The 24,126-nt window shown below is 37.7% G+C and overlaps 1 protein-coding gene across 6 annotated transcripts in view; it reads left to right on the top strand.

Annotated features, from left to right (window-relative positions):
- The window catches only part of AGFG1 (ArfGAP with FG repeats 1), a 77,905-nt gene that overhangs the window by 725 nt on the left and 53,054 nt on the right, over positions 1-24,126 (top strand). For all 6 annotated transcript variants that reach the window (XM_049614787.1, XM_049614786.1, XM_049614785.1 and 3 more), the window contains exon 2: positions 17,658-17,751. In XM_049614787.1, coding sequence (XP_049470744.1) covers positions 17,658-17,751 — 94 coding nt within the window. The remainder of the gene's footprint in view (positions 1-17,657; positions 17,752-24,126) is intronic.

The following is a 24,126-nucleotide window of genomic DNA, read 5'->3' as shown; positions in this document are numbered from 1 at the left end:
GCGGCGCGGGAGGCCGGCGGGGGCGCCCGCTTGGGCCGGCGGTTGGGGCGCGGGCTGGCGGGGAGGGGCGCGGCGGAGGCCGTGGGGCGGGATGCGCTCGGCCCCGGCCGCCGGGCTGGGGATGCGCGCTTTCGGTTTCTCGGGCCGAGGGTCCCGGCCCGGGGCAGGCTTCGTGGGTGGGGCGTGGGCGAAGGTGGGGTCAGGAGGGGGAGCCCGGGGCGAACATCTCTGCGCCCCGCGGAGCCGGCGCCGTCTCCCTCGGGCCTCTGCTCTCCGGGGCGCTCACCCGATGGGGCTGAAGGGGAAAGACCGGAGGAGGCTGGGGAGGGCCGTGCGGGTCTTTTGTGTGCCCCGCTTGGCGGCGGCCGGGGCGCGGAGATCCCCGGCGAGGCACCTGCCGGGCGCCCGCAGAGAGGGGGTGGGGGGGGGGAGAAGCTAGGGTGGGAAAGAGCGGGGACGCTTAGGCTGGGCTTCCTCCACCCCTCCCCCCGCCCCCCGGGTCGAGAGAACCTAGGTCACTGGGAGAAAGCAGGCACTTATGAGGAGTAGCAGGATTAAATTGTCTTGGTGGCAGAGATGTGAATCCCAAGGGAAGAAGTTCGAGAGGCTTAATTGCGAGAGAGGGAGGCAGAGAAGCAGATGGGAGGTGGTGGGGTTTTAGTTTTATGGTCCAAAGAGAGTCTTGAGTTTGGGGAAAGTTTGAATGCAAATAAGGTACCGACTAGAAGCTGTGTCATGGTATCTGGAAGCTTGTCTATCAGCGTCACTATCTGTATACAGACAGGGGAGAGGGGACGACAGCATTTTGTACGGAAAAACGGAGACTACCTCTTGAATCGTTTGGGGTGGTTTGTATTTGTTCTTCTTCGGTTCATTAAGCTGTATTTTGATAAGGTTTTTGTCACTGTGAAATTTCCTTTGGAAAGTTTGCAGATGATTGTGGAACTGCCGAGCTGCTTTTGGGTACTAATTATCTTGGCAAAGTGGTGGTCACTAAATATTCTTAAAACCTTTGTTGTAGCAAAACATCCACTTGAGTTCTTCATTGGTAGCATTCCTTCAAATAAAGTAATTTGGACCCCATCCCCCCCCCCCCCAAAAAAAAACACCTTGTAAGATTAATACTGTGGCAAAGTATATAATAGATTAGAAAACTCATGTTTAGAAAATGCAGGACGTGCCTAGCAGCCCACAATTCGCTTTTTTTCCCCCTTGGGCAACAAGATGTTATTAGCCTTCCATGATGTTAATTCTTCAACAGACATTTATTGGGTGCCTCCTGTGTTTTGTGTGAAGCCTTGGGGTGTGCTGATGAATACAGCAAAATCACTGTGCTTTTGGTGCTTACACTGTAGGGGAGATGGTAATATAAGTAAATGAGAGAAATGTCAGGGGTAAGTATGCTAAAATGTATGTGATAGAGACCTTGTTTGAAAGGTTACTATTTATTTTTAATTTTTGTTTTTAAAAAAATTTTTTAATGTTTGTTTATTTTGAGAGAGAGAGACAGAGAGACAGAGTGTGAGCAGGGGAGGGGCAGTGAGAGAGAGAGAGGGAGGCCCAGAATCTGAGAACCCGTGTATCGTAAGATCTTGAACTGAGCTGAAGTCAGATGCTTAACCAACTGAGCCACCCAGGTTCCCCGGAAGGTTACTCTCAGATTGTAGTCAGAGAAGCACTCTAAGAAGTTGGTAAACAGTAATATTATTGAATTACACAGAATTGTAGAGCTGGGTGATATCTAGAAGAAAGTCTGGTTCACACTTCGCGTTTACAGATAAAGTTAAGTGACCTGTATTGGGCAACTTTGGTTCTAAAATGAAGGCCAACAGTCTGGTGATTTAAATGTATTTGGTTTCTCTTATGTGCATAATGGTAAGTATGTTCTGCTTTTACTAAGCACAAGGTCATTTGGTACATGGGAAATACTTGGTTTGGAAAAAAAATGTCTATATTTACTGTTTTGAATTTCTGACATTTCTCTGTAGTCCTTCATAAGTATAGCAGGGCAACATTTAGTCTAGGCAGCAAATGTTTAAGATCAACAAATATTTACAAATTTCTTCCTAAAAGCCCACATTTCAGAAGCATTCTATGTAGAAGGATATCTCACTATGCTGACAATTGCTTATTTTAAGAATTTAATCTGTGATAGATAAGACTTTATATCTCCATTCGCTGGTGATTCTGCATATATTTATTGCTCACTTGGTCTGTGTCACATACATTATGGGAGGCAGTGGGGTTACTTGGATCCTACTGTCTTTAAGGAGCTTGTATTCTAACTGTGTAAACAGTGGTGATACGTTGTAATATTTCCTTTCTCTAAAAACTATTCATGAAATATGTAAATGGATAGAGAAAGCTTCACAGAAGATTTGATTTCTGAACGAAGACTTTTAAAGGCAAGATCCATGTGGCTGGCTGCTTCATGGTGTTGAAAGAACAAGTACTTGTGAGCTAGATAAACCTGATCTTGAATCCTGGCGCCATTTATTACCTGTGTGGTATTGAGAATGTCACTCAGTCTCCTTGAGTTTGAATTTTCTCATCTGTGAATAGTGACGATAAAGTTTACCTTGTAGCTTTTGGATGTAGATTAGTTTTCAGTGTTAGAGATAACCTGTTTAACATCTCACTTGATGCCTGGTACATAGTAGCTGCCCGGTAAATAGGAGGCATTAACGTGGGGGAAAAGCCATTCCGTGAGTGGCAAACAGTATGTGAAAGACATTGAGATGAGAAGCACCCTTATAAAAATCTATCAGTTTGGATTCTTCAGATGTGACTCAAAACCTTTGTTCTGAAGGGAGACTTTTTCCAGGGGCTCGACGATGTTGCCTAGATTTCTCTCAACCCAAGTTGGCAGCTCCCAGCCCCTGCAGCTGGGTACTGCCTTAATTCCCGCCAGTGTCCCAGCTTTTCCAGAAGTTCTGCCATCACTCAGGCATGTAGCTACCTTGAACCGGTGCCCTCATTGGACTCACTATCCACAGTGACTTCACTGGGGCAACAAGGGTCCCCAGATAGAGTCCTCACGTCAGAAATCTGGGATTCTTGGGAAGGAAAGAAGAGATGCAGGATCTGATGGCTACTGCAGAAATATTGAAGGGACAGGAGCTCCTAAGGATTTCTGTCCTTGAAAAGCAATGATAAAGGAAAATAATTTGAGGAGAATAAAGTAACTATTGAGTCTAATAATTATATGTTTGCTATGGAGGTGACACAGTATATTTGGAAGAATATGAATTTTGAAATCAGAATCCGACACTGCCACTAGCTTTGTGACTTAGGGCAAGGTATTAAGCAAGGCCACTGTGTGCACGTTGTCCTGGATCCTTTGGGAAACCTTGATGTGCCTAGAAAATGCTGATATGCAGTAAATGGTGTCTACTGTCATGAATTCTACATTTTAGAGGTTAGTCACATACCCTTTGTCATTCATTTAGTGCTATCTTTGTTCACACAAATTGAATAAGCATCTTATTGTTTATATTTCTAGACCCTCAGAATCTTTTCTTTCCTGATGATTGTCCTATACCTGTTTGATGCTCATTCAGAGTATATGACAATTCAAATTGTGAAACTTGAAATGTAGATGGTTAAACGATTTATTACTGAGCTAGAATGGGGGTATTGTAACAGATTGATTTGTCACTTTCTTTCTGGTCCTACCTACAGAAATACTTAAAATTATGAATGGACACTCCATTACAGCCAACAGTCAAACATTGCCTTCATGTTAAGGAACTTTTAGTTGATTTAAAGACTAGTTTTAGACCAAATTGGGGTGGCTGGGTAGCTTAGTTTAGCGTCCGGCTTCAGCCCAGGTCAGGCATGATCTCAAGGTTTGTGAGTTCGAGCCCCACATCAGGCTCTTTGCGGTCAGCACAGAGCCTGCTTCGGATCCTCTCTCTCCCTCTGCCGCTTCCCTGCTCATGAGCTTTCTCTCTCTCAAAAAAAAAAAAAAAAAAAAAAAAAAAAATTAAAACATTTGGGGGTGCCTGGGTGGCTCAGTTGGTTAAGCAACTTGAACTCAGGTCATGATCTCACGGTTTGTGAGTTTGAGCCCTGCACCAGGCTCTGTGCTGACAGCTCGGAGCCTGGAGCCTACTTCAGATTCTGTTTCCCTCTCTTCTTTGCCCCTCCCCTGCTCATGCGCACGCTCCCTCTCTCTCTCTCTCTCTCAAATATAAAATAAAACAAAAATTAAAAAGACTAGTTTTAGACCAAATTATTTAATATTGGCATAATCAGTAAATAAGAATTGTTCGTCTTTAAAAAGTAATTCATGTTTTTCAAAAGGGTTTAGATAAGATAAAAAATAACATTTGAGAAATATTTTGTCCCTTCTAATACCAGGTATTTTATGTGGACTGTGTATTTAAAATGGGAATTTCAATAGGTGTATAAATGTAGCCTGATACTAACTTATACTTTATTAATTTTGTGTGCATTTTGACTCATGGTGAATATTTTAAAGTTAGATGAAAAGGCATCTAGTTTGTTTTTATACAATTATTAGCATTAGAGTGGATTGCAATCAAATAGTCTTTTGGAGCTCTGTTTATAATAGTCAGGATCTTACGAGATTACAGTGGGCAGTGATTTATATCTTTAATTCCTTTTCCATTTTTTTAGTACTCTAATGTGGCTGTATTCAATGAGATGTTTTGAAAATTTAGTACAATTTCAAATTAGTGTAAGTGGGAAGACAATGAGATACTTCAATTATGAAGGACACGATGTTTTTAAGCAAATATTCATTAGGTTCCCAGCACTAGTACATGTGTTGGGGATACAATTCAAGTATTTGTGGAAATAGAAAATGTAATAATAATAATAATAATAATAATTAGTAACATTTATGGAGTGCTAGCTGTGTGTCAGGCAGGATTCTAGTAACAACATGAAGAAAGTACTGTTACGTTTATCATTTATCGAGAGCTGTTTAATATAATAACTTGGTCATCCAGTTGGCATGGTATTTGGTAAATATATAGTTTAAATGAAGATTATGTAAATAATGACACGTGAATTGTTTCCATAAAAACGACTTCAAATTGTAAAATTAGCATACATTCTTTTTTTTCTAAAATATTTTAATGTTTATTTTTGAGAGAGAGAGACACACAAACAGAGCATGAGTGGAGGAGGGGCAGAGAGAGAGGGAGACACAGAATCTGAAGCAGGCTCCAGGCTCTGAGCTGTCAGCACAGAGCCTGACGTGGGGCTCGAACTCACAAACTGCGAGATCATGACCTGAGCCGAAGTTGGAAGCTTAACCAACCGAGACACTCAGGCATCCCTAGCATACATTCTTAGTGCTTTGTTGTGATACTTTGGTTGATGTTGGGATCCAGAACTAATGCTGAGTCCACCGCTAGCAAATGTATAAAGGTTTCCCATGGATTATTGTAAACTGTTTTGAACTCTATATTTTGGGGAGTTAAATGGTAGATTTTAACTTCGTTGGATTTTAAAAGCAGGACAGACAGTTTATGGATGTATCATGCATTTTTACTTCATAGCTATGCTTTTCAAAAAAATTTAAAGGAACTTAGTTGCAAATGTGTTTTCCTAACTTTGAATTTTGTTCAGAAACTGCTGTTGTGTATTGTGAGTGTAATGGGAATATGGTGCTGTTTTGAATTTGGCCTATCTACACTGCCATGAATGAATTCTCTTACTCTTTTCTATACCTGAATTGTAATGAAAACCTCCTATCCTATGCATTTAGGATTGATAGTGATTAGATTCATTAAAAATCAATTATGTATGTATGTGTGCATATGTATATATGTTTTTATATACTTAGTTTTTTTATTTTAATGTATAATTGTTAATTTGTCAGAGTTTTTTGTAACACCTAGACTTTTCTTTGAATGTGGTTCCACTGACTAGATTCTTTGTCCCTTTGCTATAACCCAGACTCACATTGTGTTGTTTACAATATTTAGAATTTTTTTTTTTAATGTTTATTTTTGAGAGACAACACAAGCGGGGAAGGGGCAGAGAGAAGGAGACACAGAATCCGAGGCAGGCTCCAGGCTCTGAGCTGTCAGCACAGAGCCCCACGCGGGGCTCGAACCCACGAACCGTGAGATCATGACCTGAGCCGAAGTCAGACGCTTAACCGACTGAGCCACCCAGGCGCCCCACAATACTTAGAATTTTAAGTTGCTTTTAAAGCAGGTTGAGTGCGGGATTGTTCTCGATCTTCTCTTCAGTCTTTTACAATTCTTGTCTAGGGTGAAAACAAGGTGAAAACAACAAGTTTTCATAGTGACTCAATTAAGTCTCCAAAATACTTCGTTTTTATGGAAACAATTCTCATGTGTCGTTATTTTACATAATCTTTAATTAAACTGTATATTTACCAAATACTGTGCCAACTGTATTACCAAGTTGTTATATTAAACGGCTCTTGATAAACATGAAACTCAGTTGGAAGGAGCAGGAGAGAGCCGGCCTCCTAGCTGGGAATGTTTGCTGCGCAATAGGCATTTGCTGTAGGTAGGTTGTTCAGCAGGGAGGAGAAACATGGATTCCTCCAACAAATTGATGAAGGGGGGCTGTTCTGTAGTTTTGTGAGCATCTTCTGTCCTGGGAAAACTCATAAGCATATATGGTATGGTGGCATCCTGTTTTCACCCTTTTCTAGACGACGTGCATAATGCTCATATTCTTGAGAAAGTCCTGTGGAGATAATCAGAACTAGGTGCCGTTACTCTTCCCATTGATCCCCCTGACTTCTTAATCTATTTCCCACTTTACACAGTCAGAGTGGTAATTGGTTAGGAATACCCACCGTGGATTCCTCTAAGGTGTATAAAAAAAAGGTAAATCACTCATAACCTGGAGTAGTTAGTAGCAGGTTCCTTGTGACATCCTTTACAGGCCCACACCTGAGAACTCTTGTCTTAAGAGTTGGATGATTGGATGTGATTAGAAGGAAATTCATAACTGGCTTTACGGTAGCAGCGGGAAGCTTGTTTGAGTTGTTCGAAATATGAGGAATGACAGTTTTTTTTAAGTTGGAACATATTTTTTCAGACTCCTGAGTAAGATGTAGTCTCCTTTTGATTGGAACCATACTGTTTCAGAGAGAGGGAAGTCATAAATACACCTTGCTTTTATTCTGGTTGCTTCTTTTAAGAGGTACATTAACTGCAGCATGCTCTAAGGAATTTTACCAGGATGATAAGCAGATTTAAAACTGCAGGAACCAGAAGTAAAGACGGGTGGGTTGGGGAGCTGTATATATGGTCACTGTCTTTGGGTAATTTTAAGGTCTGTATGTGGAAGAGGTAATAAATTTATTCTCTGGGAGGAAATGGGAGACGTGTATGGAAGTTATAGAGAAGCATACATGTTTACAAAAGGAAGAGAGAAGTTTTTTGTAATTGTCAGATTCTAAAAATTCTGTTCTTCCCCCATGTTTTGTTAAACTGTGCTAGCTCTTTGATGGGGAGAGTATTAAAATCACTACAACTAATAATGTGGGAAAACATGAAAACTCTTCCTCATTTCTGTCTTCAAAACTTTATCTCCTACACAGTGAATTTTGGTAGTTCTAAAACAGTTGTGTTCAGTAGGTACGTCTATAAAAAGATCGCTAGTGTCTAGTAGAGAGACTTGATACCTTTGAAATTTAAAAAATTCCTCAAACTTTTTCATCAAAGAAAGCAACCTGTAAATTGTATGTCAGTTAAACTTGGCTTTTTTTTTTTTTTTAATTTTTTTTTTTAACGTTTATTTATTTTTGAGACAGAGAGAGACAGAGCATGAACGGGGGAGGGTCAGAGAGAGGGAGACACAGAATCTGAAACAGGCTCCAGGCTCTAAGCTGTCAGCACAGAGCCCGACGCGGGGCTCGAACTCACGGACTGTGAGATGGTGACCTGAGCCGAAGCCGGCCGCTCAACCGACTGAGCCACACAGGCGCCCCTAAACTTGGCTTTGAAGAGCAAGGACTCTTTGTATCGATTCTTTTTTTATGTTTCATTTTTAATTCGGTTTTAATGTTTATCTAAAGAATACGTGCACATAATGTAAAAAGGGAAAGGCTTATAACGAACAACAGTCACCTGTTCCCTTCCTCCATTTCAGATTGTCCTAGACAGTGACTGTGAACTCTTGTCTCTGCCCTCCTTCTGTGTTTACCTTAGTATTTCTAACTAACATAGTTACAGCTATTGGAAGTTTTTTTTTTTCCAGTGTTGGCTTTATATATTCACTTCTCTGTTGTACAAAGAGGAAATAAGGATTTGGTCCTCAACACTTCTCTCTCCCTTTACATCTACTGTTTCTACCTCTTCCATATAATGTTATCACCGTTGTTGGTTAAATCATTATTTAGTGTTTGCCTTGTTGCAAGTATGTACGTATTCTCAGCTGAGACCTATAGTATATTATTACTATTATTTTCTTGCTTATACAAACTTTTCCCTGAAGTTTGTAATTGTTTAGTTCTCTTCATTTGTTTTCCATGTATGTATCATTAATATATCCCCAGATAAATAATCTCTGGCTGAGGCATAAAACTTCTTTCAATATGATCAGACGCATCAGGTACCTTTTTTTTTTTTTTAATTGATAAATCTTTTCTGGGCACTTCTGTCATCTTCTGGCCTGGTCATGCTTCTCTCTAGACCTACTATGCAGTGGTCATCCTGGGACTTTTCTTCTGCCTTCATTTTGGAAATTTCTTTTTCATGTTTAACCTGTGTTAGACCCTCTCTTTCCAGGAGCCCACATCTTCATTAGCCTCCTGATAAAGATCAGTGGGAGATAGTTTTGAGAGCTGTATGACTGTAAATGTCTTATTCTGCCATCATTTTTAAATTAATCGTTTGTCCCCATTCATAAGGGTGGAAATACTTTACCCTTGAAGTTTTAAGGCATTGCTTAATTGTTCAGATCCTCAGTATTGATGTTAGGAATTAGGAAGTCTGATGGTATTCTTCGTATTCATCAGTAGACTGATGCAGCCTGCTGATTCTTCGTGTCCCATTTTCCCCCTCCCTCTTTGGGAGTATATGTGATCTTTTTTTCTCTTTTCTTCTTCTTTTTTTAATCCCTGCTGTTCTGAACCGTACATTGAAGTATTTTGGTTAGGTCTTTTGTTCATTATTTTAGCCATTCTTTTGGACTCGTTGGTTTGGAAATCATGCTTTTTTAGTTCAGAGGTATTTTCTCCTAAATTGTTGGTGACTGAAAAAGAGCCTGGCTGCCATTTTTCTAGGATCCAAGTTGAGGAAGAAGACTAGAGGCACATAATCTATCATTCAGTTTGTAGAAAGTCCCATAAGTCCCTGGTTTTTAGCATGGTACCTAATAACAGTCCTTAGTCTATTTGGATAGTCTCTGCAGATTAAATTTTCCTTCAGACTTCTGCCTAGGGCCTGGTAGGGGTAGTCTTGTGGCTGTAGTGGAACTGGGAGTTTATTTTTGACCCTATGTAATCCCCAGCCCCACCCCCGCCAGCCTGCCTGGGATTCCTTTTGTGAATCTTTAAGGGGTTCTGCAGTGGGAATGAGCTTCTAGTTGGCTTCTCTCTGAAGGAGATTCTGTTTTGCTTTTCTTGATTCTGCAAAGTCAGTTACTGCTGTTATATTCACTTTTTATCTTCCAAATTCTGTTATTAGAGAACTACCGTATACTTTTGGCCTCCTTTATTCTCTGTTCCTGTCTCTTTGTGAGTTAATACCATTTTATTCCTTTGCTTTCATTTCAGTGAGGTTTGGAGAGGTTTGTGAAGACCTTCTTGGGTTTTGTCCACTTTTAACTGGATACCTTAATTAGGTTTAAATTGTTACTTGAGTATTATTTTTTTTAGATGTTTTGCATAAGTGTTACAAGTACCTTTTACAGACCGTATTTGTGACTTTCAACCCTCCCCCCGTAAAAAAAAAAAAAAACAGGTGTGGTTTACATCGTGTGTGTGTGTGTGTGTGTGTGTGTGTTCAGTATTTTTAAGTTGGGTTCTGGATAGACTAATATTTTGGAATATCCAGTACATGTTAGTGCCTTGGCATCCACAGTTTGTAGAATCTTGATAACCTGTTAAAGTTGTCTTCCATCTGCTGTAGATTTTAAAGGTATAATTTTTTTTGATATGAAACATTATTTATATGTAATATTTTTACTACATAACTAGGATTGGGATAGATCTGAATGTCATATTAACTTTATTACTTTAGATCAATATTAGCAACTGCATAAGTTTCCACAGGCTATTAAAATATTTTAACCAGCTTTTCCCCCAGGGGGAGAAAAACAATTAATAAAACTGAATAAGTGTTCCTATTCACCCAGCACACATTGTTATTTGAGTTGAACAAATGGCAGTTTGCAAGATTGTTTGAGGCATAGTTAAGAGCAGCATACTGGTGGACATACGGAATGAGTCACACCATCTGGTTACAGTCATACCTGGGTGGTGGTCGTTAAAACTAAAGCTCCTGGGGATCTGCATATGACTTAATTATACTGTGAAAACATACTGGGCTCCACCAGTAGGTGACTTTGGAACTTCTTGAAACCAATTAACTGGCAAACATGCTTTCAAAATATCAATACTGCTGTTATTAAATGAGTCATTACCTAATTCTTTTTTTTTTGCACTAAATTGGAGACTTAAAATGTGTATTTTAGGATCTGCAATGGGTGGTACTTCAGTATTGGCACTATAAAAATAATGTGGCTTACTTGCTCAACACTTTCATCCAGTAGTTATGACTAATACCATTACAGTAAAATGTTTTATAAACACTGAACTCACATGACAGCTAGACTGGGCTTAGCAAAAAAGGGAAGTGGCAGCAGCTTTCACAAATCCACCTTTAAAGTGACTAGATAAATAATTCAGTTTTGATCAGATTTCATTCATTTAAATGATCAAACTTGGTAAGTAGAGAAGAAGGTAGGTCCACTAATGAGAAAAAATTTATTTTAATTAGTGTAAAAGTTGTGGTTACCGTGAAGAGTAACACGGAATTAGGACTATGGTGTTTTATTTAAGTTAGTGCACATCACTGTTAACGCTTTTGGTGTGTCTTAACGTAACGGTAGATTCCTGTCGCTACTGCCACAATCAGCACACGGGACTGTTCCACCATCCCCAAGACTCTTCTTAACCCTTCTCTGTTCCTAACCCCTGCCAGCTGCCTGTAGTTCTCCAGCACTGGTTTTGCTTTCCAATAATGTCAGGTAAATTGTATCATAAGTACATAACTTTGTCAGATTGTCTTGTCTTCGTCACTTAGCATCGTACCTTTAAGATTAATCCAAGGTAGTTACATATTCCAGTAGTTCGTTTCTCCTGATTGCTGGTTAGTATTCCATTGCTGGGTAAATAAAAGTGGGATTGCTAGGTCATTTGGAAAGTGTATGTTTAATTTTTTTTTTTTTTTATGACGGTTTTTCTTTTGATTTTCCCTTTTTTAAAAAAAAAATGTTTATTTATTTTGAGAGAGAGAATGGCAGTGCGAGTTGGGGAGAGGGACAGGGGGAGAGAGAGTCTTAAGCGAGCTCCATGCTAAGTATGGATCCCGAGGTGGGGCTCGATCCTATGACCGTGGGATCATGACCTGAGCAGAAATCATGTGTCGGACACTCAACTGACTGAACCACCCAGGGGCCCCCAATTTTCCCTTTATACTATTTGGGAAGCTGTGAATTCCATGTACTTTTATGGTCATCATTGAAATTTTGTTCTCCATACTGACATTCTAGAGTTAATTTTAACCTTCCCCTAATAACTTAACAAGGTCTTTGAAAATACAAAGTACCCTCACATAAGGGGTATTGTTGATGAGATGTTAAATTTGTCTCTGTTCCACTTCATAAATCAGGTGTGGTTTTTGTTTTTTGGTTTTGTTTTGTTTTTGTTTTTGTTTTTTGAGATTTACCTACGTGTTTACCAGTATCTTTGCATCTCAGGATCTTCCTGGGGTCATTCTTCTTCTTAAAGTGTATACAATATGTATTTCTTCGGTGAGAATCTCCTGGGGGGTAAACTCTTGGTTTTTGTTTATGTGTAAATATTATTATTTTGATCTTATACTTCAGAGATAGTTTTACTGGGTTCACAACTTATTTTTTCTCACTACTTAAAGATGTTTGTTGTCTTTGGTTTCCATTGAGAAGTCTACTTTCAGCCAGATTTTATCTTGATCTTTTCTTTCAGACTGCTTTTAAGATTTTCTATTTTTGAAATTTAAACAAAATGTTTCTAAGTGTGTATTTAATTTATCTTGTTTCTGATGAACTGTAATTCCTATATCTGTAGATGCATGCCTTTTATTGGATCTGAAAAATCTCAGCCATTATCTCTTCTAATATCCCTTCTCCTTATTTTTTCGATGTTCTCTTTCAAAAGTTAAGAGTATTGATTATATATGTTAGACCTCCTCGTATCCCTTTTTTTTCCTTTTTGTCTTTTTTTCTGTCTCCCTGCATGTCTGTGCTGCTTTCTGGGTGGTTTGTTTCCTGTCTTCTAATTCACCAGTTTTATTCTTTGGTGTATCTCATCTCTCTACCTGCTTTGTTGAGTTTTTTCTACATTTATAATTTTTCATTTCTAAAAGTTCTGACTTTTAAGTTGCTTGGTTATTCTGGTAACTACACATATCTTGTTTATTTTTATGCCATCTTTTATTTATTTTGATGTTTCTTACATACTGTATTTATTTTCTGTTTTGTATTTGATCACTCCAGTATCTAAAGTCTTCGGGAGAGGTAGGTATAAACATGTCGTTTCTACTGACAAGCTTAGTGGTATGTTTTGTTGTGTGATGATTTTTATTGTAACCTCATAGTTTATTGAGCTTAATATTTCCAAATACCGATAGTATAAATTGGAAGTGCGTTGCTCCTGAGAGGATTTGCATATTCTTCTGCTGGGAACCTGGGATACTACAACTGGAAACAGTTTTATTTCTCTTCCAGGGTCTTGAGTTTAACAGGTCTGTCTCCGTTTCAGCTCTCTCATCTGGCCATAGCTCTTGTTGATTGGTGTTTGCCTTCTGAGCAACACTACATTTTGTGTATGACATGGGTCACTTTTCTGGTTTCAGCTCAATTTTTAATTTTTTTTTGCCTTTTTTTGCCTTTTGGAAGGAATTCTTAGAGATTTTCTTTCCTTTCTAGAATGCTCAACAATAGGTTAACAGGGTTTTTTTGTTTGTTTTTGTTTTGTAACTTATAGAGTATCGATCATATTTTAGCAGAGGAGACTTTTCAGAATATCCGGTCTGCCATACTATTAGACGTAGAAATTGGATGAGATTAAATATGCAAAGTGTCAGTATAGGTACTTTATAAATATTAATTTCACTGTGCCTTATTTAACTTTTATTTTACCACCAATTTTGTCAGCATGCTTGACATAATAAAGTTGTTTTTTGGTTTTTTGGTTTTTTATTTTTTTGGTTTTTTAAATTTTTTTTGGTGGATACTTTCCACAGTCTTTTCTAATTTAAATTTAATATATAATATACAAATTTTAAACTGCTATATTTATTTTGTTACTTATCACTTCATAGGAAAAAGTATTCATTTCTATTTTATGTTTTTCTGAAAATAATGATGTTAAGGGAAGATTTAATTTTGTTGTTGTATATGGGGGAGAATGTCTTATGGAAGATTAAACCTGTAGGAGTGCCTGGGTGGCTCAGCCGGCTAAGCGTCCAACTTCGGCTTAGGTCATGATCTCACAGCTCGTGAGTTCAAGGCCCGCGTCGGGCTCTGTGCTGATAGCTTGGAGCCTGGAGCCTGCTTTAGATTGTGTCTCCCTCTCTCTCTCTGCTCCTCCCACACTCGTGCCATGTCTCTGTCTCTCAGAAGTAAATAAACATTAAAAAAAAAAAAAAAAGATTAAACCTGTAGAAATTGATACTCAATAAAGATCCAAAGAAATTCCAGTAATTTCTTTTGCTTGGTAATTAACATTTGGCATATGTAGAGCAGTGATTCTCAACTGGAGGCATTTTGTGCATTAGGGGAGTTTTGGCAATGTCTGGAAACATTTTTCATTGTCCCTTGTGGTTTGAGGATGTACTGATATTCAGTGGGTAGAGGTTGGAGATGCTGCAATCCTACGATGCACAGAACAGCCCCCTCACAATAGTTACCTGGCCCCAAATGTCAATAGTGCGAAAGTCGAGAAAACCTGGACTTAGAGAAATAAAGTGAAGATAAGGTGTTAATGCTGGTGGTACATTTGGGAGGAAAGGCTTTCCAGGCTCTTTTTCTTTTTTCTTTTTTTTAGAAAAACTGAAAGAAAGCCTTAGGAACACTGTTTTCTCCTTCCCATATTTTCTTTCTCTAATTCTTAAGCACTGGCATTCACATCTATACAGCAAGGACTCAGAGTCCAAACTTTTTGACTACTGCTACTAATCAGTTGGACTCTCTCATTATTTCTTGCTGTTTTTTCCCCCTATTATAGAATAATACATATTCATCGTGGAAAACTTGGAGAGAATAGGAAATTATAAATAGAAAAAAAATCATCCTATCATTTATATGCAAGGACTGTTAACATTTGGGGGTATTTGGTTTGTCTGTTTTCTTTGTAGATAGATTTTATGTAGTTCTGAGAATACTATGTAAGTTTCATCTTAAAAAATTAAAACAACCTTAAGTATGAATAATGTTTAGTGTTATTGTCATTTATGTAACCACTTCCCTTTGATATTGTAGTGTTTCTGATGTTTTCTTATGAATAATGTTTGATGAACATCTTGTATGTAATTAGTTAGCTGTGTTTCAAATTCTTTCTTTAGAATAGATACTTAAAGGGTACTTACGGGTCAAAAGGTGTGAATGAGGTTCTTGCTAACAAATTGGTGAATTTATCCTACCATAGTGTATGAGACCACCTATTTTCATTTTGGACTTAATCACCTTTTTAAACAAACTATTACATTAAAAAAATTGTTTTTAATGTTTATTCTTTTTTTTTTTTTTTTTTTTTTTTTTGAGAGAAAGACAGAGTGTAAGTGGAGGAGGGTCAGAGAGGGAGGAAGACACAGAATCTGAAGTAGGCTCCAGGTTCTGAGCTGTCAGCACAGAACCCCTCGCGGAGCTTGAACTCATGAACCGCGAGATTACGACTTGAGCCCATGTCAGACGCTTAACTGCCTCAGCCACCTAGGCACCGCTAACCAAACTATTTTATAAGCCTTTAATATCTATACAAAGCTTTTGGAGGCCAAAAGGGGAAAATCATTGTATATCCTTGCATTGAGACTATAGTTAATCTGCCTGAGTCAATGGAATATAAAAGAGCAATTAGAGAAATCAACATGAACACATGTAAAATTTCCTTGGAGCTACTCAATTTATGTAATCATTGTGGCCTTGCAAAATTGTATCTTCTAGTTGTGCAAATTGACTCCTATTTTAAATGCACTGAGTCAGTTCACTTAAAGAAGTCCTAGAGTAAGTGTTGTTAAGTAGAAAAAAAATGTCCTTTCATAGTTTGGTTATGAGTTCATTGTGGTTGTATTTGTTTCATAAGTTGAAAATTTTGTCACTTATTTAAGTAAAATGAATGCCGCCTTCATGCATAAACCGACCTTGTGATAGCCATAGGGTCTTGAGATCTGGGAATGAACTAGCTATACACTGTACTGTCATGAGATTACGTCTGTAAAATAGAACTAAAAACGCGTTTTAGAAAGAGAAAAGAATCAGGGGTTTCCTCATTTAATGAGTTGAGAAATACAGGAGTATAATTCTTTGCTTGAAAATTTTCTTATCCAAAGCATACCCCCTGGTAAGCAGTGTTTGACACTTCCTCATTAGGAAATTATTCCTTTGCCTTTTCCTTTTTTAAAAAGGATACTGTAAGGGAGGTGGAAAGGTGAAGGGTTGACTGGAGCAAGGACGGAGGTATTAGCAAATAAGGGGAGACCAAGTTGCTAAGTGAGAGGGAAGGAGTTGTGGAACTTAAGAGAACAGTAAGTTAATTTGTTCTTAAATTATTTTGAACAAGGTGGGATGTAAATACACATCATAAGTTAATACGCTTCCCTGAAAATGGTGAATCTAGTCTTGTTCTCATAATACAGATGAATCGGAAAACAAAGTGTATTGCTTTACATGAATAATGAGTTTCCTACATTTTCACTTTTGGAAATTTAGGAGATGTTTTTAAACCCTTAATTTGTGATTACAAATTTACTTGAAACTAATTCATACTGTAGTTGTTTCTTCATTAGTTAAGTTTGAAAGTTTTACAAGGATGAAATTGCTGTGTTCAATTTCTCCTACTGTGCAGTCCTTATTTCTGTATCTTATGACTTAACCAAGAGCTAGAAGTAAACGAATTAGTTTAAAACTTAAAAACAGTAACAAAACCCAACTTAACGTTTCCCTAACTTCAAAACATGAAACCTAAAGTGCTCTGTCATAATTCAAAGCATGATTTGAAAGATGTGCCGTCTATCTCTGACTGTTCTGTCAGGGAGCGAGAAGGAGCAGGACGTGAAAATTGAGGAGCGTCTGTTAGTTCTGAGTTCCTTATTGTTTTGGCTTATAATATTGTGAATTTGTAGGGTTATTGTGTAATATTTAATTATTCGGAATGTTTCCAGGTTACTTTTGAAAGACTTCTGGCTCATATGTTATTTTACATCTTTCTTAAATCTCTCAGCATAGGAGTCTGCAAGATGACTGTGATAAATTATGTAAAAATATTAATAATCTGCTCTAGACCCTGGGCTCCAAATGAGGCCTTTACCAGAGGACATGACTCAAACGTAATTTGATGAAACTTTGCATAGATTACTTGTTACTTTGCATAGATTATTTAACCCTTATTTTTGTGGGTTGAGTAGGTCACTTTGGGCAAAATGTAAATAGTTTTTATTCTTCTTTGAGTGCATTTCTATTCAGTTTTTTATGTGCATTGTAAACATCAAGAAGCGCAGAGATAAAGTCCTTTTAAGGCCACCTATACAGAAAAGACTTTAAGGTTGTAAAAAAACTTAACAGGCATTTTTAATCTTGAGTCCAGGCATTTCTTGAGTCCCTTTATGTCTCTTCCGTTTCGTCTTGAATGCTTACTGCCTTCTGAGATGATTGAAAATATCCTTTTATTATAAATTTTTGTTTGAATTGATGGGAAAGGTGGGACTTCATTCTTACAGGTTAATCATTTCCAGTTTTCTTGGGTTAGTTTTCAGTTTTCAAATCAGCCTCAAGCTTAAAGGTAGCAGCTATTTGATTAGAATATTTGTATAGCTCCAGACCTCTAACAAACCATTGTCATTTTCTTAGGAAATGGGAAAATATTTAAATGATTAATTGCTTTTTGAATTCTTTACCATAGAGCTCTTACGTAGTCCTGTCCTTCCATTAGAAACACACTAAAGCAACATTTGTATTTCCAAGAAGCTCATGTATTACAGGTACTATGTATTCCTAACTAGATAGTTACCCGAATTTATCTTTAAATATATTATTTAGTGTGAATCTGACTTATCTTGACATATCTATTGTGGAGATTAATAATAAAATAATTTTTAAATACTTTTAGTTTATGGAGTGAACTGTTCTACGTTTAAATGCACTAATTAAAAATGTTTTACTTTGATGTGTAATTTTTAAGATCTAGTAAATTTGTAAAATATTTTATCTTTTAGGAGAGGGTTAAATCCACCACACAGGGTGAAATCTATCTCCATGACAACATTCACACAACAGGAAATTGAATTTCTGCAGAAACATGGAAATGAAGTAAGTGTTTTTACAATTTTTAACTTTCTTGTTGGCAGTCGTTTTAGTAAGGTTTAATAAGTTGTTTAGAATGGTGGATTTCACTGTGGAGGGGTGCCTGAGGGGTTCTTGTCGGTTAAGTGTCAGACTTCGGCTCAGGTCATGATCTCAGGGTTCGTGAGTTTGAGCCCTGCATCGGGCTCTCTGCTGTCAGCAGACACCCTGCTTCAGATTATTTGTTCCCCTCTCTCTCTGACCGTCCCCCGTGCTCGCTCGCTCTCTTTCTCTCCAAAATAAACAAACATTAAAAAATAAAAGATGGTGGATTTCACTGTTTAAAAAGTTATTTTTGTGTTCTATATTTAGATACCTAGAATGTACTCATTTAGTAATGTACTTAGAATTAATATCTATGCAAAAATACCTTTATCCTGAGGTGAAACACGTATCTAAAGTTCATCAGTGTTGAATGTAAAAGCCATTTTTGGAAGACATCTAGTATGGGAGTAATTGTTAGTGTGTACTTTAAAAGACCAAAAGAATAAACTTTTGTTAGGCCATTGTGTAATCAGCTTTTGCTTAAGGTCCCCTCCTACCTTTTTATTATATCCTGAACTTTGTGTTGAGCAGGTGCTCAGTAGGGAGGAGGCTGGCAGTGCTGGGGGAGAGCCCAGCATGAAGGGGAGCCCAAGAAGAACTTGGAGAGGAGCTGTTTCATTCTAACTCTGTTTTAATGGGCTTCCAGCAATGCCATTCTGTTTTGTTTGCTTTCTCGTTTTTAGTTCTATGTTTTTTACCATGTGTTCATGAAAGTGGTGATCTGGCATTGAAAAAACTATAAAATTGACCCAAAAAATTATTTCATTACTTCAAGGAAAGGAAATAATTACTTTAGTTATACTATTCTGTTTGCATATTTTTGATATAAGAGAAAGAAAAAAGTTGTTTTAGTATTTTATTCATTTTAATTGTTCACCCTCAGAATATATGTAGGCATTTTTACTTGCCTCTCTTTCTTCTTTAAGCAAGTAATATCTTAAACTTGCTTGCCTACTTGTTTTGCACATCTGATTTTGGCTCTAAAACAGCAAAGAGGTATAAATTCAAGATTATGAGATATTTTTAAACGTATGATTTAGAGAAGTGAGCACACTTTGAAGTCTCCCAAATTTTGCTGATAAAAAATTATTTTGTGGAATCAAGTTTCAGACTGACGTGGGAAAATCTAAAGCTAGGAGAAAGGGCAGAAGATTTGTAATGACAGTATAGAATAATATATTTACTGATTAAAATATAATTTGAATTGTTTATATAAAGTTTGGGATTAAACTAGCAGTGCAAACTTTTAATTACACTCTTAGAATGTTGGCCTAGCATGGAAAATTTTGGATATGTGAAATAGGGAGTCAGAAATAAAATATTGTTCTTAGATGAAAAATCTAATGATCATAGGTAAAGTCAGAGAAATAGAACTAAAAAGGCGACAGTCTATTGGAGAGGCTAGGTAAAAACATCTGCACCTGTCAGTAAGTAGCTAAGGTTAGGTGAAGATCGGCCTCAAGATACAAGATTGATTGTGATAAGAACACTCAACATAAGATCTCCTCTCTGAAAACAATTTTAAGTGTCAATACAGTATTCTTACCTGTAGGCATAGTGTTGTACATTAGATCTCTGGAACTTACTCATCTTGTATGAATGAACTTTATACCCACTGAATAGCAGCTCCCCATTTCCCTTCCCAGCTCCTGTCAACTGCCATTCTGCTTTTTGCTTCAGTGAGTTTGACTGTTTTAGATGCCTCATGTGAGTGGAATCATACGGTATTTGTCCTTCTGTGACTGGCTTATTTCACTTAGCATAGTGTCCTCAAAGTTCACCCATGTTGTTGAATATGGCAGTTTTTAAGGTGGACATCAAAATAAATTTAGAATATAGGCAAGGAAACAATTTTAGGCAACTCATATCAAAAAGTGGAAACAGGGATGCCTGGGTGGTTCAGTTGGTTAAGCGTCCAACTTCGGCTCAGGTCATGATCTCGCGGTTCGTGAGTTTGAGCCCCACGTCAGGCTCTGTGCGTACAGCTCAGAGCCTGCTTTGGATTCTGTGTCTCCCTCTCTCTCTGCCCCTCCCCCACTCACAATCTGACCCTCTCTGTCTCAAAAAAAAAAAAAAAAAAAAGAACGTTAAAATTTGAAGAAAAAAGTAGAAACAAAATATGAATATTAGAGATGACTGGAATGGGTTCATGGATTTTAAATCCCAAAAAGAGCCATGCAGACTGATAGGCCACTTAAAGCCCTTGCTAGGGCAGTCACTGTGCGAGGTGCTGTGGGTGTGCGAGGTGCTGTGGGTGCAGTTATGGGTGTGTCTCAGAGGCTTAGCTGACATAGAGTTTACAGTGTAGTTGGGGAGGCAGATATGTAACAGTTATAGCATATGTTAGATAACTAATGACAAGAATAAGAAGTATCAGAAATAATCTGGAAGGACAGATTCAAACTGTGGGTGAAAAGGAAAGAATTGGGAAGATCTCATAGAGGTAAAACATTTAGGACCTGAGCTGGCAGGAAAAGAGATGTGTTCGTTTTTAAGTTTATTTCTTTCTTTATTTTTAAGTGATCTTGACACCCGATGTGGGGCTTGAACTTATGACTCTAAGATCAGAAGTTGCATGCCCTTTTGATTGAGCAAACCAGGCGCCCTGTCACAGGAAAAGATATTGAAGGCAGAGCAAACACATTGCACAAAGAGAAAGGGAAATTTACTATAGTTCGTACTGTTAGAAAATATACCAACCTTTTAAATACTTGTTAAGGAAGACACACATAGTTTCTTGTGTCCCTAAGAACATCTTAGAATCAAAGTCTTGGGCTAGGTATATTTAATTCTTACTAATATTAACAGTATCTGTGTTCTTAAAAACTTACGAGGTGCTTACTTAGAAGGTAAGGATTGATACTATAAAGTGCAGGATGGTCAGCACAGCCTAGCAAAAACTTGATAGACTTCCAAGCGCAGGTGCTTTATTATCACTTTATCTTATGTAAACATTTAAATATTAAGTTTAACATGCGTAGAGAAAGCATGCAAATGTTAATTTTTCATTTTAAAACATGTTGCCATATTCCAGCTGTGTGTCACTGTGTTTGAGGACCATCCTCAATCACATATATTTTGGATTAAAAAGGCCCTGCCCGTCTTACGTAACGTGCATGAAGGGGTCATACCTGAGGATGAGTGTTTCATCAGTTAAAAGAGAGTATATTGACTGGCGGCGGTCCTGGGGTCTCCTCCCTCCCGGGGTTAGTGTTCTGAGGGTCAGTTAGCTGGTCCTGATTGGAGGGTGCAGGCTTACCCAGGTAAGCACGGTGGTTGCTGAATGACTCAGCAACCCGTGTGTTGAACAGAATTCACCTACATCGCACATGTTTTCAGTGTTCCTCCAGACATTTCTATGTGGGAAAATCTGTTTACAGTCATCTGAGTGTATAACTTCAATCTGTTGTAATGCTTGCATTACAGTTGTGAACAGCTTGCCAAAGGAAGTCATGCTGCCAAATTCAGGATAAAGAGTAGGAGGGGACCGCCAAGTTACAGGGCAAAGGGCACGGATTCAGGGAATCCGTTTTATTCACCATCAGCGCAGTGGCCTAACACATGTGCATCTCTAGGGAAGATTTCGCTTTTCATTCAGAACCGTGTTAAGAATTGTTCAGTGGTTTTGGAAAATCACAGAACTGATGGCAGCACCACTTACGGTATTTGAGTGATTAATAAAGTTCATCTGTCTTGGTCTGCGAGCTGTGGTAAGCAAATACTGTTATTACCGTTTATAAATGTGTATCAAGGACATGCTTAATATTTATTACATTATATCATTAGCTTCTACGGATGTGGTTTACGAAGTACTTGAACATTACTTTAGTGTTCTCAGACTCCTGCGGAGCAGATGTGTACGTTATTATCTTATAGAACATAATGTGCCAGATGTTAGTACAATATTTTTCAGCAAAGCACTTTGTATTTATTATTTGCAGAAATACTTTTGACATTTTTTTCAGAAGTAAAATGTTTTACAAAAAATTTCTATATACTGTATTTACCTAGTAGCACTTTTCTATCATGATGTTAACTTAAAAAAAAATCTTTTGTTGTTTCCTCCATATATCCTCTTTTGTGATATTGTGGGTAATTTATGGTCCGCTAGCTGAGGGAATTTCACTACTGGGTTAAATCCTGATTATCAAAGTTAATGGAAGCAGGGCTGGTGATCAGTGCTCTAGAAATTCAATAAAAAGAAAATGTATTAGTAATTTTATTTTGAAACATCAGTTTTTCTTTTCTAGGAGCAAATTAACTCTCCTTAATTTTGTTTTAGGCCTGAGAATAAAAGAGTCACTATTGATGCTCCACAGGCACATACAGTCTACATGTAGAAATAAAATCCTTTAATGGACAATATTTGATTATTTTTATGCTAGATTATAAAAATAACCCCCAAAACAAACTACTGCTTTAAAAAAAAAAAAAACAAAACAAAAAACAAAAAACTTTCTAAAACAATTGGCCCATAAAGTAAGGTGCTCTTTTCTCTCTGTTCACATTTATGATGGATTCATTTTTCATTTTTAAGAGAGATTTATTAATCACCTGCTGTGTACCAAGGACTGTCCCTGGGTGCTAGAGATAGAGTGCCAAGCAAAAGCAGACAGGACTTGCCCTCATGTAAAGCTTGGAGTTTAGTGGGGGGAGACAGACAACAAAAATCATTTTTTGCCAATTCCACTTTGGTTTAGGACCGAGAGGGCTTCAGTGGGAGTTGTAGATGCTTTGGGAGTGTGGAGATGAGGATTTTTCAGGACGTTATACTTAGGATTAAATAGACCTTAGTTTATGAGATAAGCTATTGAGAGTTTTTGGGCAATTAAATTGCATCTTTGGGAGGGAGAGATTGGGGCCATTTATAACAGGAAACAAACACTGTCACACACAAAAAACATTTTTGTGTCTAAAAAAATTTTAAATTCCAAATTCACATGCTCAGACAGTTTTTCTGGAATATCCAATTATCATTTTATGATATGTTGTGTGTACTCAAGTCTACTATGGGGTTAAACAGGACACCTCGTGTCCTGTAAACTAAATAAGTGATGGTGATTCTCCACACAGACTCATGGACTCTGAAAAGTGGAAAGCCAATATCAGAAAGAGTTTATGGGACATTATCAGAGTAAAGACCGTGAACTTTTGAATGAATCGTGAATCAGTGTGTGAAGATACCATGTCGTTTCAAAGTGTTGTAGTCATTTCTTTAAAGTTTTGGTAAACGCTAAGCGGTCTTAACCCAAACTGTAACTCTCTAGGGAAATAGATAAAATTTGAGCTGGATTTGTTAAATACTTCTTGAAGTGCAGTGGTCTTATGCAGAAAGAATGGGCTTTGGACTCGGCAGGCTGAGAACATTGGACAGGATGCCTCTGAGACTCCATTTCTACCAACTGTAAAATAGTGACAGTAAAATCTTTGAACTTGAGCAATCTGCGAAAGTTCTGAGTGTAGTTCTTGTTGAATAATGTAGGTATTCAGATGTTTATTGAATCAGAGTCTAAGGTAGTAGAAGTTACGAGGGAAGGATTATCAATATGTATTTTTGTTCCTTATTAGAGGGATTTTTTTAGTTTTCATAATGTACAAAAGTGGCATTTACATTAATGTTTGGGTTATGTATTTAAATTCTTGGGACATTTTAATTTTTATGCTGATCTTAAATAGTAGCAAAAATTGGCTGTGATTTTAATAACAGCATATTAAATGTCATAATTGAGTAGAGCTAAGTTACTAACTCAGTACTCCAGGATCTAGAATTACCTTGTTGCTTTTAGCAAGGTTGGCAAACTGTTTCTGTAAAGGACCAGTAAATATTGTAGGCTTTGTGGGCCACCTACATACAGTCTCTGTTACATATCCTTGTTTGAATAGGGTGTTTTTAAAATAATCCTTTAAACAGCTGTAAAAACCATTGTTAGAGCAGGGGCGGTGCAAGGACAGGCCAGTGGCCCAATTTGATCTGCAGGTGGTTGGTTGAAGACCCCTGGTCTGTGGCATTCCAGAGTTTTCAGTTCTCAGTGTAAATCCTTTTATAACCTTCCTAGTTAATCTTTTTCTTGCTTCGTTTCCAGCAGAAATGTTTAAACTGTAGTGATCTCTGTTTTGTTTTCCATATATGCTGTCCGTATTCCAGTTTTCTTGCCATTTTGCTCATGATGTTGCATTTATTGTGAATCTTTTTTTAAGCCCTATCAAATTTTTACTCTCCTATGAAGTCTTCCAGGAGTATTGTAGCTGACAGGGACTGTATAAACCCGCCACTCATACTTCAAAAAAAAAATGTAT

The sequence above is a fragment of the Panthera uncia genome (genome assembly GCF_023721935.1).
Source record: "Panthera uncia isolate 11264 chromosome C1 unlocalized genomic scaffold, Puncia_PCG_1.0 HiC_scaffold_3, whole genome shotgun sequence".
Classification (NCBI taxonomy): Eukaryota; Metazoa; Chordata; class Mammalia; order Carnivora; family Felidae; genus Panthera; species Panthera uncia.
The sequence above is the reverse complement of the archived record's forward strand: the minus strand, read 5'-3'. Positions and strand labels throughout refer to the sequence as shown.